Source organism: Bombina bombina, chromosome 11 (genome assembly GCF_027579735.1).
Source record: "Bombina bombina isolate aBomBom1 chromosome 11, aBomBom1.pri, whole genome shotgun sequence".
Lineage (NCBI taxonomy): Eukaryota > Metazoa > Chordata > Amphibia > Anura > Bombinatoridae > Bombina > Bombina bombina.
This window is the reverse complement of record NC_069509.1, coordinates 39,108,919-39,122,595: the sequence shown is the minus strand read 5'-3', so window position 1 is coordinate 39,122,595 and position 13,677 is coordinate 39,108,919. Positions and strand designations below refer to the sequence as shown.

The 13,677-nt window shown below is 45.3% G+C and overlaps 1 protein-coding gene across 1 annotated transcript in view; it reads right to left on the bottom strand.

Moving 5' to 3' along the window:
- Positions 1-1,396: 1,396 nt before the first annotated feature.
- PRODH2 (proline dehydrogenase 2) overlaps positions 1,397-13,677 on the bottom strand; it is a 50,035-nt gene continuing 37,754 nt past the window's right edge. The window contains exons 9-10 of the mRNA XM_053695122.1: positions 13,217-13,305; positions 1,397-2,476 (exon numbers count right to left, since the gene is read on the bottom strand). Of these exons, the coding sequence (XP_053551097.1) occupies positions 2,307-2,476; positions 13,217-13,305 (259 nt within the window). The 3' untranslated portion in view covers positions 1,397-2,306. The remainder of the gene's footprint in view (positions 2,477-13,216; positions 13,306-13,677) is intronic.

Genomic DNA, 13,677 nt, shown 5'->3' with positions numbered 1-13,677 from the left:
TGTGTGTGTTGTATCAGAGTGTTGGCGGTGTGTGTGTGTTGTATGAGAGTGTTGGCGGTGTGTGTGTTGTATTAGTGTTTGTGTGGTTATGTGTGTTGTATGAGTGTTTGTGTGGTGTGTTTTGTATTAGAGTGTGTGTTATTACCTTTTACACTTTCACGTTTGATTACAATCAGGAATTATGCACACATTTTAATCACTTTGCCAACAATTGCAGCTATCTTGTATATTACTTCAGAAATGTTCAGACCAAGCATAAAAATAGGTTTGTGAAGGTGTGTGGTATCATAGGATGGAGTCTTGGGGGAAATGTTTTAAAGAACTCTGTATTAAAGGGACAGTCAACACCAAAATTGTTATTGTTTAAAAAGATAGATAATGCCTTTACTGCCCATTCCCCAGCTTTGCACAATAAATATTGTTATATTAATATACTTTATAACCTTTAAACCTCTAAATTTCTGCCTGTTTCTAAGCCACTAAAGACAGCCTCTTATCACATGCTTTTTATTTGCTTTTCACAACAAGAGGCTGCTAGTTCACGTATGCCATATAGATAACATTGTGCTCATGCCTGTGGCTTGTGGCAGACACTGCACTAATTGGATAAAATGCAAATCAATAGATAATAAATAAAAAGTCATGTGATCAGGGGCTGTCAGAAAAGGCTTAGATACAAGGTAATCACAGAGGTAAAAAGTGTAATTAATATAACAATGTTGGTTATGCAAAACTGGGGAATGGGTAATAAAGGGATTATCTATATTTTTAAACAATAATTTTTTTTTAGTTGACTGTCCCTTTAAAGGACCATTAAAAGGACACTGAACCCAAATTTTTTAGTTCATGATTCAGATAGAGCAAGCAACTTTCTAATTTACTCCTATTATCAATTTTTCTTCATTTTCTTGCTATCTTTATTTGAAAATCAAGAATATAAATCTTAGCAGCCAGCCCATTTTAGGTTTAGCACCATGGATAGCGCTTGCTTATTGGAGGCTGACATTTACCCACCAATAAGCAAGCGTAACCCAGTTTCTCAACCAAAAATGGGCCGGCTCCTATGCATCACTTTCCTGCTTTTTAAATAAAGATAGCAAGAGAACGAAGAAAAATTGATAATAGGAGAACATTAGAAAGTTGCTTAAAATTGCATGCTCTATCTGAATCATTAAAGAAAAAAATTGTGTTTAGTGTCCCTTTAAATACAGTAGAATTGCACAATCCATACATTTGCAATAAAAAAGTCTACGAAATGTCAAAGATTGCTTCTATTTCCCTGTCCGCTGTATCATGTGACAGCCATCAGCCAATCACAGAATCATATACACTGTGAATTTTTGCACGTGCTCAGTAGACGCTGTTGCCTCAGAAAAAGCCTGAGCACAAACTGATAATGGATATAAATTGAAAAGTTTTTATTTTATTTTGACTTTATGTCCTGTAAGAAATGTAATATGGGCAGAAAGAACGTGTACAAAAATACAGTAAATTGTTGCAAATTTAATGGTATATAGAACACCTTAAAGGGGGATGAAAATGAATAATCAGATAAAAGCATTTATTAAACTGAATGCTCTTATTAACAAATGTAGCTCTTTGTCCTGTTATGCTTTGTTGAAACGTAGTTCTGTTCCATGTCTTGATTACTAATATATTTGCCGGTTGGAATGTTTGTAGCAGTGTTACACAGGCAACCTATAGAGGGAGCTATAGCGTATAGTAGCTTCAGCTACTCTATGGTGCACTGTATAGGAGACATCCAATCAGACTATGCAGCAGTAGTAAATGAGTCCAGAGTTGTGGGCGTTCCCTGTTATCTGAATAATTCTTATTTTGTATCACAGTATCTCTTAAAATTTGTTTGATGTGTAAGAAAAAGTATGTGACTTGTTCAGTGACAAAGCTTTAGGCTTTTTCTAGATACAATTTCACTTTAATATACTAATATTTAATAACGATTATCTAGGTAAAAAAATTGAAATATGAGATTTTGGGCCGATGCTTATTTACTCTTGAAGCCTTTCTGGGGTGTCAATGTCTTTAGATTTAAACATATTATATTATCATTTTACAGTATAGCCTGGTGAATAAATAATGCCTTTCTGGAAGTTCAGGAACTACTGTATGTAGAGATAATCCACCCATGTCCTTTACAACTCTGGATGTTAAATTCGGGTAGAGTCCAGGGTAGTACATTAATAAAACTGGATATTTAAACTCATTGTCTCTAGTCTGGAATATGGATTGAAGTTCTGATTCTGGTGAGTATTTGGTTCTGGCTTCTGTTTAGTGTGGGACAAGTTCTAGCTACGCCCCAGCAAGCGTCTCTTTAGCTCCCGACGTAAAAGGTCTCTCTCTTTGCGGATCCCCTGCAGGACACTCTGATTCTCCTGGGCTCGACGAATCAAGTAGGGAAGGACGGACTCTACGGATCCATATGGAATGGACTTATACACCAAATACCCAGCATGACCTAAAAGAAACATGCGTTAGATACAGATGCAGAGCACCCAGTCATTTGTCCCTCTACCAGTTCTTCTCAGGTTTTATAAAGTTTCACTTTTACAAATAGGGTCCACCAAATCTGCCCACAATCTACACTCACAGATGACACTGATCCTGTCCACAAACTACCAAGATTTCCCCTGGGCCAATCAGTTACTTTATGGGCCATTGAAATTCTTCCCTCCCAGCCTCCTGGCCCTGGGATAAAAACTCTAACATTGCTGCCCTGCATGTGTCTATCTGTGAGCTGAATGTGTTTACTGCTCTGTGTGTGTCTGCACATGAGCTGAATGTGTGTGCTGCTCTGAAAGTGTCTGTATGTTAGCTGTATGTGTGTGCTGCTCTGTATGTGAGCTATATGTGTGTGCTGCTCTGTATGTGAGCTGTATGTGTGTGCTGCTCTGTACATGTCTGTATGTGAGCTATATGTGTGTGCTGCTCTGTACGTGTCTGTATGTGTGTGCTGCTCTGTATGTGAGCTATATGTGTGTGCTGCTCTGTATGTCAGCTGTATGTGTGTGCTGCTCTGTACGTGTCTGTATGTGAGCTGTATGTGTGTGCTGCTCTGTACGTGTCTGTATGTTAGCTGTATGTGTGTGCTGCTCTATACGTGTCTGTATGTGTGTGCTGCTCTGTATGTTAGCTATATGTGTGTGCTGCTCTGTACGTGTCTGTATGTTAGCTGTATGTGTGTGCTGCTCTGTACGTGTCTGTATGTTAGCTGTATGTGTGTGCTGCTCTGTATGTGAGCTATATGTGTGTGCTGCTCTGTACGTGTCTGTATGTGTGTGCTGCTCTGTATGTGAGCTATATGTGTGTGCTGCTCTGTACGTGTCTGTATGTGAGCTGTATGTGTGTGCTGCTCTATACGTGTCTGTATGTGTGTGCTGCTCTGTATGTTAGCTATATGTGTGTGCTGCTCTGCATGTGAGCTATATGTGTGTGCTGCTCTGTATGTCAGCTGTATGTGTGTGCTGCTCTGTACGTGTCTGTATGTGAGCTGTATGTGTGTGCTGCTCTATACGTGTCTGTATGTGTGTGCTGCTCTGTATGTGAGCTATATGTGTGTGTTGCTCTGTATGTCAGCTGTATATGTGTGCTGCTCTGTATGTGAGCTATATGTGTGTGTTGCTCTGTGCGTGTCTGTATGTCAGCTATATGTGTGTGCTGCTCTGTACGTTTCTGTATGTTAGCTGTATGTGTGTGCTGCTCTGTATGTGTGTGCTGCTCTGTGCATGTCTGTATGTGAGCTGTATGTGTGTGTTGCTCTGTGCGTGTCTGTATGTCAGCTATATGTGTGTGCTGCTCTGTACGTTTCTGTATGTTAGCTGTATGTGTGTGCTGCTCTGTATGTGTGTGCTGCTCTGTGCATGTCTGTATGTGAGCTGTATGTGTGTGTTGCTCTGTGCGTGTCTGTATGTCAGCTATATGTGTGTGCTGCTCTGTACGTTTCTGTATGTTAGCTGTATGTGTGTGCTGCTCTGTATGTGAGCTGTATGTGTGTGTTGCTCTGTGCGTGTCTGTATGTGAGCTGTATGTGTGTGTTGCTCTGTGCGTGTCTGTATGTGAGCTATATGTGTGTGCTGCTCTGTACGTATCTGTATGTGAGCTATATGTGTGTGCTGCTCTGTATGTCAGCTGTATGTGTGTGCTGCTCTGTATGTGAGCTGTATGTGTGTGCTGCTCTGTGCGTGTCTGTATGTGTGTGCTGCTTTGTACGTGAGTTGTATGTGTGTGTTGCTCTGTATGTGAGCTATATGTGTGTGCTGCTCTGTGCGTGTCTGTATGTGAGCTGTATGTGTGTGCTGCTCTGTGCATGTCTGTATGTGAGCTGTATGTGTGTGCTGCTCTGTGCATGTCTGTACGTGAGCTGTATGTGTATGCTGCTCTGTGCGTGTCTGTATGTGAGCTGTATGTGTATGCTGCTCTGTGCGTGTCTGTATGTGAGCTGTATGTGTGTGCTGCTCTGTGCATGTCTGTATGTGAGCTGTATGTGTGTGCTGTTCTGTGCATGTCTGTATGTGAGCTGTATGTGTGTGCTGCTCTGTGCGTGTCTATGTGAGCTGTATGTGTGTGCTGCTCTAGGCATGTCTATGTGAGCTGTATGTGTGTGCTGCTCTGTGCATGTCTATGTGAGCTGTATGTGTGTGCTGCTCTAGGCATGTCTATGTGAGCTGTATGTGTGTGCTGCTCTAGGCATGTCTATGTGAGCTGAATGTGTGTGCTGCTCTAGGCATGTCTATGTGAGCTGAATGTGAGTGCTGCTCTGTGCATGTCTGTATGTGAGCTGTATGTGGGTGCTGCTCTGTGCATGTCTGTATGTGAGCTGTATGTGGGTGCTGCTCTGTGCATGTCTGTATGTGAGCTGTATGTGGGTGCTGCTCTGTGCATGTCTGTATGTGAGCTGTATGTGGGTGCTGCTCTGTGCATGTCTGTATGTGAGCTGTATGTGGGTGCTGCTCTGTGCATGTCTGTATGTGAGCTGTATGTGGGTGCTGCTCTGTGCATGTCTGTATGTGAGCTGTATGTGGGTGCTGCTCTGTGCATGTCTGTATGTGAGCTGTATGTGTGTGCTGCTCTGTGCATGTCTGTATGTGAGCTGTATGTGGGTGCTGCTCTGTGCATGTCTGTATGTGAGCTGTATGTGTGTGCTGCTCTGTGTGTGTCTGTATGTGAGCTGTATGTGTGTGCTGCTCTGTGCATATCTGTATGTGAGCTGTATGTGGGTGCTGCTCTGTGCATGTCTGTATGTGAGCTGTATGTGTGTGCTGCTCTGTGCATGTCTGTATGTGAGCTGTATGTGTGTGCTGCTCTGTGCATATCTGTATGTGAGCTGTATATGTGTGTGCTGCTCTGTACATGTCTGTATGTGTATGCTGCTCTGTGCATGTCTGTATGTGAGCTGTATGTGTGTGCTGCTCTGTAAATGTCTGTATGTGTATGCTGCTCTGTGCATGTCTGTATGTGAGCTGTATGTGTGTGCTGCTCTGTGCATGTCTGTATGTGAGCTGTATGTGTGTGCTGCTCTGTGCATGTCTGTATGTGAGCTGTATGTGTGTGCTGCTCTGTGCATGTCTGTATGTGAGCTGTATGTGTGTGCTGTTCTGTGCATGTCTGTATGTGAGCTGTATGTGTGTGCTGCTCTGTGCATGTCTATGTGAGCTGTATGTGTGTGCTAGTCTGGGCATGTCTATGTGAGCTGTATGTGTGTGCTGCTCTAGGCATGTCTATGTGAGCTGAATGTGTGTGCTGCTCTGTGCATGTCTGTATGTGAGCTGTATGTGTGCTGCTCTGTGCATGTCTGTATGTGAGCTGTGTGTGTGCTGCTCTGTGCATGTCTGTATGTGAGCTGTGTGTGTGCTGCTCTGTGCATGTCTGTATGTGAGCTGTGTGTGTGCTGCTCTGTGCATGTCTATGTGAGCTGAATGTGTGTGCTGCTCTGTGCATGTCTGTATGTGAGCTGTATGTGTGTGCTGCTCTGTGCGTGTCTGTATGTGAGCTGTATGTGTGTGCTGCTCTGTGCATGTCTGTATGTGAGCTGTATGTGTGTGCTGCTCTGTGCGTGTCTGTATGTGAGCTGTATGTGTGTGCTGCTCTGTGCGTGTCTATATGTGAGCTGTATGTGTGTGCTGCTCTGTACATGTCTGTATGTGTATGCTGCTCTGTGCATGTCTGTATGTGTATGCTGCTCTGTGCATGTCTGTATGTGAGCTGTATGTGTGTGCTGCTCTGTGCATGTCTGTATGTAAGCTGTATGTGTGTGCTGCTCTGTGCGTGTCTGTATGTGTGCTGTATGTGTGTGCTGCTCTGTGCATGTCTATATGTGAGCTGTATGTGTGTGCTGCTCTGTGCATGTCTGTATGTGAGCTGTATGTGTGTGCTGCTCTGTGCATGTCTATATGTGAGCTGTATGTGTGTGCTGCTCTGTACATGTCTGTATGTGTATGCTGCTCTGTGCATGTCTGTATGTGAGCTGTATGTGTGTGCTGCTCTGTGCGTGTCTGTATGTGTGCTGTATGTGTGTGCTGCTCTGTGCGTGTCTGTATGTGAGCTGTATGTGTGTGCTGCTCTGTGCGTGTCTGTATGTGAGCTGTATGTGTGTGCTGCTCTGTGCGTGTCTATGTGTGTGCTGCTCTGTACATGTCTGTATGTGTGTGCTGCTCTGTACATGTCTGTATGTGTGTGCTGCTCTGTACATGTCTGTATGTGTGTGCTGCTCTGTACATGTCTGTATGTGTGTGCGTGTCTGTATGTGTGCTGTATATGTGTGCTGCTCTATGCATGTCTGTATGTGAGCTGTATGTGTGTGCTGCTCTGTGCGTGTCTGTATGTGAGCTGTATATGTGTGCTGCTCTGTGCATGTCTGTATGTGAGCTGTATGTTTGCTGCTCTGTGCATGTCTGTATGTGTGCTGTATGTGTGTGCTGCTCTGTACATGTCTGTATGTGTGTGCTGCTCTGTACATGTCTGTATGTGTGTGCTGCTCTGTGCATGTCTGTATGTGAGCTATATGTGTGTGCTGCTCTGTGCGTGTCTGTATGTGAGCTGTATGTGTGTGCTGCTCTGTACATGTCTGTATGTGTGTGCTGCTCTGTGCATGTCTGTATGTGAGCTGTATGTGTGTGCTGCTCTGTACATGTCTGTATGTGTGTGCTGCTCTGTACATGTCTGTATGTGTGTGCGTGTCTGTATGTGTGCTGTATATGTGTGCTGCTCTGTGCATGTCTGTATGTGAGCTGTATGTGTGTGCTGCTCTGTGCGTGTCTGTATGTGAGCTGTATATGTGTGCTGCTCTGTGTGTGTCTGTATGTGTGCTGTATGTGTGTGCTGCTCTGTACATGTCTGTATGTGTGTGCTGCTCTGTACATGTCTGTATGTGTGTGCTGCTCTGTACATGTCTGTATGTGTGTGCGTGTCTGTATGTGAGCTGTATATGTGTGCTGCTCTGCGCATGTCTGTATGTGAGCTGTATGTGTGTGCTGCTCTGTGCATGTCTGTATGTGAGCTGTATGTGTGTGCTGCTCTGCACATGTCTGTATGTGAGCTGTATGTGTGTGCTGCTCTGTGCATGTCTGTATGTGAGCTGTATGTGTGTGCTGCTCTGTGCATGTCTGTATGTGAGCTATATGTGTGTGCTGCTCTGTGCGTGTCTGTATGTGAGCTGTATGTGTGTGCTGCTCTGTACATGTCTGTATGTGAGCTGTATGTGTGTGCTGCTCTGTGCATGTCTGTATGTGAGCTGTATGTGTGTGCTGCTCTGCGCATGTCTGTATGTGAGCTGTATGTGTGTGCTGCTCTGTGCATGTCTGTATGTGAGCTGTATGTGTGTGCTGCTCTGTGCGTGTCTGTATGTGAGCTGTATATGTGTGCTGCTCTGTGTGTGTCTGTATGTGTGCTGTATGTGTGTGCTGCTCTGTACATGTCTGTATGTGTGTGCTGCTCTGTGCATGTCTGTATGTGAGCTGTATGTGTGTGCTGCTCTGTACATGTCTGTATGTGTGTGCTGCTCTGTGCATGTCTGTATGTGAGCTATATGTGTGTGCTGCTCTGTGCGTGTCTGTATGTGAGCTGTATGTGTGTGCTGCTCTGTGCATGTCTGTATGTGAGCTGTATGTGTGTGCTGCTCTGTGCATGTCTGTATGTGAGCTGTATGTGTGTGCTGCTCTGTGCATGTCTGTATGTGAGCTATATGTGTGTGCTGCTCTGTGCGTGTCTGTATGTGAGCTGTATGTGTGTGCTGCTCTGTACATGTCTGTATGTGTGTGCTGCTCTGTGCATGTCTGTATGTGAGCTGTATGTGTGTGCTGCTCTGTACATGTCTGTATGTGTGTGCTGCTCTGTACATGTCTGTATGTGTGTGCTGCTCTGTACATGTCTGTATGTGTGTGCTGCTCTGTGCATGTCTATGTGAGCTGAATGTGTGTGCTGCTCTGTGCGTGTCTGTATGTGAGCTGTATGTGTGTGCTGCTCTGTGCATGTCTGTATGTGAGCTGTATGTGTGTGCTGCTCTGTGCGTGTCTGTATGTGTGTGCTGCTCTGTACATGTCTGTATGTGTGTGCTGCTCTGTGCATGTCTGTATGTGAGCTGTATGTGTGTGCTGCTCTGTGCGTGTCTGTATGTGAGCTGTATGTGTGTGCTGCTCTGTACATGTCTGTATGTGTGTGCTGCTCTGTACATGTCTGTATGTGTGTGCTGCTCTGTGCGTGTCTGTATGTGAGCTGTATGTGTGTGCTGCTCTAGGCATGTCTATGTGAGCTGAATGTGTGTGCTGCTCTAGGCATGTCTATGTGAGCTGAATGTGTGTGCTGCTCTGTGCATGTCTGTATGTGAGCTGTATGTGGGTGCTGCTCTGTGCATGTCTGTATGTGAGCTGTATGTGGGTGCTGCTCTGTGCATGTCTGTATGTGAGCTGTATGTGTGTGCTGCTCTGTGCATGTCTGTATGTGAGCTGTATGTGTGTGCTGCTCTAGGCATGTCTATGTGAGCTGTATGTGTGTGCTGCTCTAGGCATGTCTATGTGAGCTGTATGTGTGTGCTGCTCTAGGCATGTCTATGTGAGCTGAATGTGTGTGCTGCTCTGTGCATGTCTGTATGTGAGCTGTGTGTGTGCTGCTCTGTGCATGTCTGTATGTGAGCTGTGTGTGTGCTGCTCTGTGCATGTCTGTATGTGAGCTGTGTGTGTGCTGCTCTGTGCATGTCTGTATGTGAGCTGTGTGTGTGCTGCTCTGTGCGTGTCTGTATGTGAGCTGTATGTGTGTGCTGCTCTGTGCATGTCTTTATGTGAGCTGTATGTGTGTGCTGCTCTGTGCATGTCTGTATGTGAGCTGTATGTGTGTGCTGCTCTGTGCATGTCTGTATGTGAGCTGTATGTGTGTGCTGCTCTGTGCATGTCTTTATGTGAGCTGTATGTGTGTGCTGCTCTGTGCATGTCTGTATGTGAGCTGTATGTGTGTGCTGCTCTGTGCGTGTCTATATGTGAGCTGTATGTGTGTGCTGCTCTGTGCATGTCTGTATGTGAGCTGTATGTGTGTGCTGCTCTGTGCGTGTCTATATGTGAGCTGTATGTGTGTGCTGCTCTGTGCGTGTCTATATGTGAGCTGTATGTGTGTGCTGCTCTGTGCGTGTCTATATGTGAGCTGTATGTGTGTGCTGCTCTGTGCATGTCTTTATGTGAGCTGTATGTGTGTGCTGCTCTGTGCATGTCTGTATGTGAGCTGTATGTGTGTGCTGCTCTGTGCATGTCTGTATGTGAGCTGTATGTGTGTGCTGCTCTGTACATGTCTGTATGTGTGTGCTGCTCTGTGCATGTCTGTATGTGAGCTGTATGTGTGTGCTGCTCTGTGCATATCTGTATGTGAGCTGTATGTGTGTGCTGCTCTGTGCATGTCTGTATGTGAGCTGTATGTGTGTGCTGCTCTGTGCATGTCTGTATGTGAGCTGTATGTGTGTGCTGCTCTGTGCATGTCTGTATGTGAGCTGTATGTGTGTGCTGCTCTGTGCATGTCTTTATGTGAGCTGTATGTGTGTGCTGCTCTGTGCATGTCTGTATGTGAGCTGTATGTGGGTGCTGCTCTGTGCATGTCTGTATGTGAGCTATATGTGTGTGCTGCTCTGTGCGTGTCTGTATGTGAGCTGTATGTGTGTGCTGCTCTGTACATGTCTGTATGTGTGTGCTGCTCTGTGCATGTCTGTATGTGTGTGCGTGTCTGTATGTGTGCTGTATATGTGTGCTGCTCTGTGCGTGTCTGTATGTGAGCTGTATGTGTGTGCTGCTCTGTACATGTCTGTATGTGTGTGCTGCTCTGTACATGTCTGTATGTGTGTGCGTGTCTGTATGTGTGCTGTATATGTGTGCTGCTCTGTGCATGTCTGTATGTGAGCTGTATGTGTGTGCTGCTCTGTGCGTGTCTGTATGTGTGTGCTGCTCTGTGCATGTCTGTATGTGAGCTATATGTGTGTGCTGCTCTGTGCGTGTCTGTATGTGAGCTGTATGTGTGTGCTGCTCTGTGCATGTCTGTATGTGAGCTATATGTGTGTGCTGCTCTGTGCGTGTCTGTATGTGAGCTGTATGTGTGTGCTGCTCTGTACATGTCTGTATGTGTGTGCTGCTCTGTGCATGTCTGTATGTGAGCTGTATGTGTGTGCTGCTCTGTGCGTGTCTGTATGTGAGCTGTATGTGTGTGCTGCTCTGTACATGTCTGTATGTGTGTGCTGCTCTGTGCATGTCTGTATGTGAGCTGTATGTGTGTGCTGCTCTGTGCGTGTCTGTATGTGAGCTATATGTGTGTGCTGCTCTGTGCGTGTCTGTATGTGAGCTGTATGTGTGTGCTGCTCTGTACATGTCTGTATGTGTGTGCTGCTCTGTACATGTCTGTATGTGTGTGCTGCTCTGTGCGTGTCTGTATGTGAGCTATATGTGTGTGCTGCTCTGTGCGTGTCTGTATGTGAGCTGTATGTGTGTGCTGCTCTGTGCATGTCTGTATGTGAGCTGTATGTGTGTGCTGCTCTGTGCATGTCTGTATGTGAGCTGTATGTGGGTGCTGCTCTGTGCATGTCTGTATGTGAGCTGTATGTGGGTGCTGCTCTGTGCATGTCTGTATGTGAGCTGTATGTGGGTGCTGCTCTGTGCATGTCTGTATGTGTGCTGTATGTGTGTGCTGCTTTGTGCATGTCTGTATGTGAGCTGTATGTGTGTGCTGCTCTGTGCATGTCTGTATGTGTGTGCTGCTCTGTGCATGTCTGTATGTGTGTGCTGCTCTGTGCATGTATGTGTGTGCTGATCTGTGCATGTCTGTACGTGAGCTGTATGTGTGTGCTGCTCTGTGCATGTCTGTATGTGAGCTGTATGTGGGTGCTGCTCTGTGCATGTCTGTATGTGAGCTGTATGTGGGTGCTGCTCTGTGCATGTCTGTATGTGAGCTGTATGTGGGTGCTACTCTGTGCATGTCTGTATGTGAGCTGTATGTGGGTGCTGCTCTGTGCATGTCTGTATGTGAGCTGTATGTGGGTGCTGCTCTGTGCATGTCTGTATGTGTGCTGTATGTGTGTGCTGCTCTGTGCATGTCTGTATGTGAGCTGTATGTGTGTGCTGCTCTGTGCATGTCTGTATGTGAGCTGTATGTGTGTGCTGCTCTGTGCATGTCTGTATGTGAGCTGTATGTGTGTGCTGCTCTGTGCATGTCTGTATGTGAGCTGTATGTGTGTGCTGCTCTGTGCATGTCTGTATGTGAGCTGTATGTGTGTGCTGCTCTGTGCATGTCTGTATGTGTGCTGTATGTGTGTGCTGCTCTGTGCATGTCTGTATGTGTGTGCTGCTCTGTGCATGTCTGTATGTGAGCTGTATGTGTGTGCTGCTCTGTGCATGTCTGTATGTGAGCTGTATGTGTGTGCTGCTCTGTGTGTGTCTGTATGTGAGCTGTATGTGTGTGCTGCTCTGTGCATGTCTGTATGTGAGCTGTATGTGTGTGCTGCTCTGTGCGTGTCTGTATGTGAGCTGTATGTGTGTGCTGCTCTGTGCGTGTCTGTATGTGAGCTGTATGTGTGTGCTGCTGTGTGTGTGTCTGTATGTGTGTGCTGCTCTGTGCGTGTCTGTATGTGAGCTGTATGTGTGTGCTGCTCTGTGCATATCTGTATGTGAGCTGTATGTGTGTGCTGCTCTGTGCATATCTGTATGTGAGCTGTATGTGTGTGCTGCTCTGTGCATGTCTGTATGTGAGCTGTATGTGTGTGCTGCTCTGTGCATGTCTGTATGTGAGCTGTATGTGTGTGCTGCTCTGTGCATGTCTGTATGTGAGCTGTATGTGTGTGCTGCTCTGTGCATGTCTGTATGTGAGCTGTATGTGTGTGCTGCTCTGTGCATGTCTGTATGTGAGCTGTATGTGTGTGCTGCTCTGTGCATGTCTGTATGTGTGCTGTATGTGTGTGCTGCTCTGTGCATGTCTGTATGTGAGCTGTATGTGTGTGCTGCTCTGTGCATGTCTGTATGTGAGCTGTATGTGTGTGCTGCTCTGTGCGTGTCTGTATGTGAGCTATATGTGTGTGCTGCTCTGTGCGTGTCTGTATGTGAGCTGTATGTGTGTGCTGCTCTGTGCGTGTCTGTATGTGAGCTGTATGTGTGTGCTGCTCTGTGCATGTCTGTATGTGAGCTGTATGTGTGTGCTGCTCTGTGCATGTCTGTATGTGAGCTGTATGTGTGTGCTGCTCTGTGCATGTCTGTATGTGAGCTGTATGTGTGTGCTGCTCTGTGCGTGTCTGTATGTGAGCTGTATGTGTGTGCTGCTCTGTGCGTGTCTATATGTGAGCTGTATGTGTGTGCTGCTCTGTGCATATCTGTTTGTGTTCTGAATGTGTGTCCTGCTCTATGTGCTGAATGTATGTGTTGCTCTGTGAGCTGAATGCATTTGCTATTAGTTGTGTGGCTGTTTGCTGTGTATTTTAAATATGATTATTAAAATAACTATCCTAGGAAGTATTTGTTGTGTGTGTATTTACAAGGTTAATGGTTTGTTTGGTGTATTGTGAATGCATTAGGATGTGTTTGTTGTTTAAAGTGAAATATTTATACAGTCAATAGACAAGTGTTATATCCATTCATCTGGGATGGTATTATCTGCCCTATTTCACACTGTTGTGTTACATTTTAACCAGTTAGGTTCTAGACAAAATGAGGTTCTAGAGTGATTGACTAACAGTGTTAAGGAGACGTACCCAGAGTTAGGGAAACATGGTCACACATGCCCAGTAGCTGGCCAAAGCACACTGATCCATTGTCCTTGTCGATGCCAAGCTCTGCTATCCTGTAACCAGAGGTTTGTTTTAACAGCACCAGTCTCTTGTTGGGTAACATTGCCAACAATATTGATTGGACTTCATGGTCTCTGATTAATATCTGTTATTAATTTATTGTTTAAATCATATAGGGCTAGATTACGAGTGGTGCACTAACTGTAGCCCGCGAGCGGTATTGGGCTTTTTCTTCATATTACGAGTTGAAAGTAAACAAGTTTGCTCGAGCGCAATGAAATTTAATGTGTGCCAGGTTAGCCCGACGTAAAGGGTAGGGGAAGAAAAAAAAGTTTAATTAAACACAATATATATATATATATATATATATATATATATATATATATATACATGTATTTACATAAATATATTCGCATATAAACACA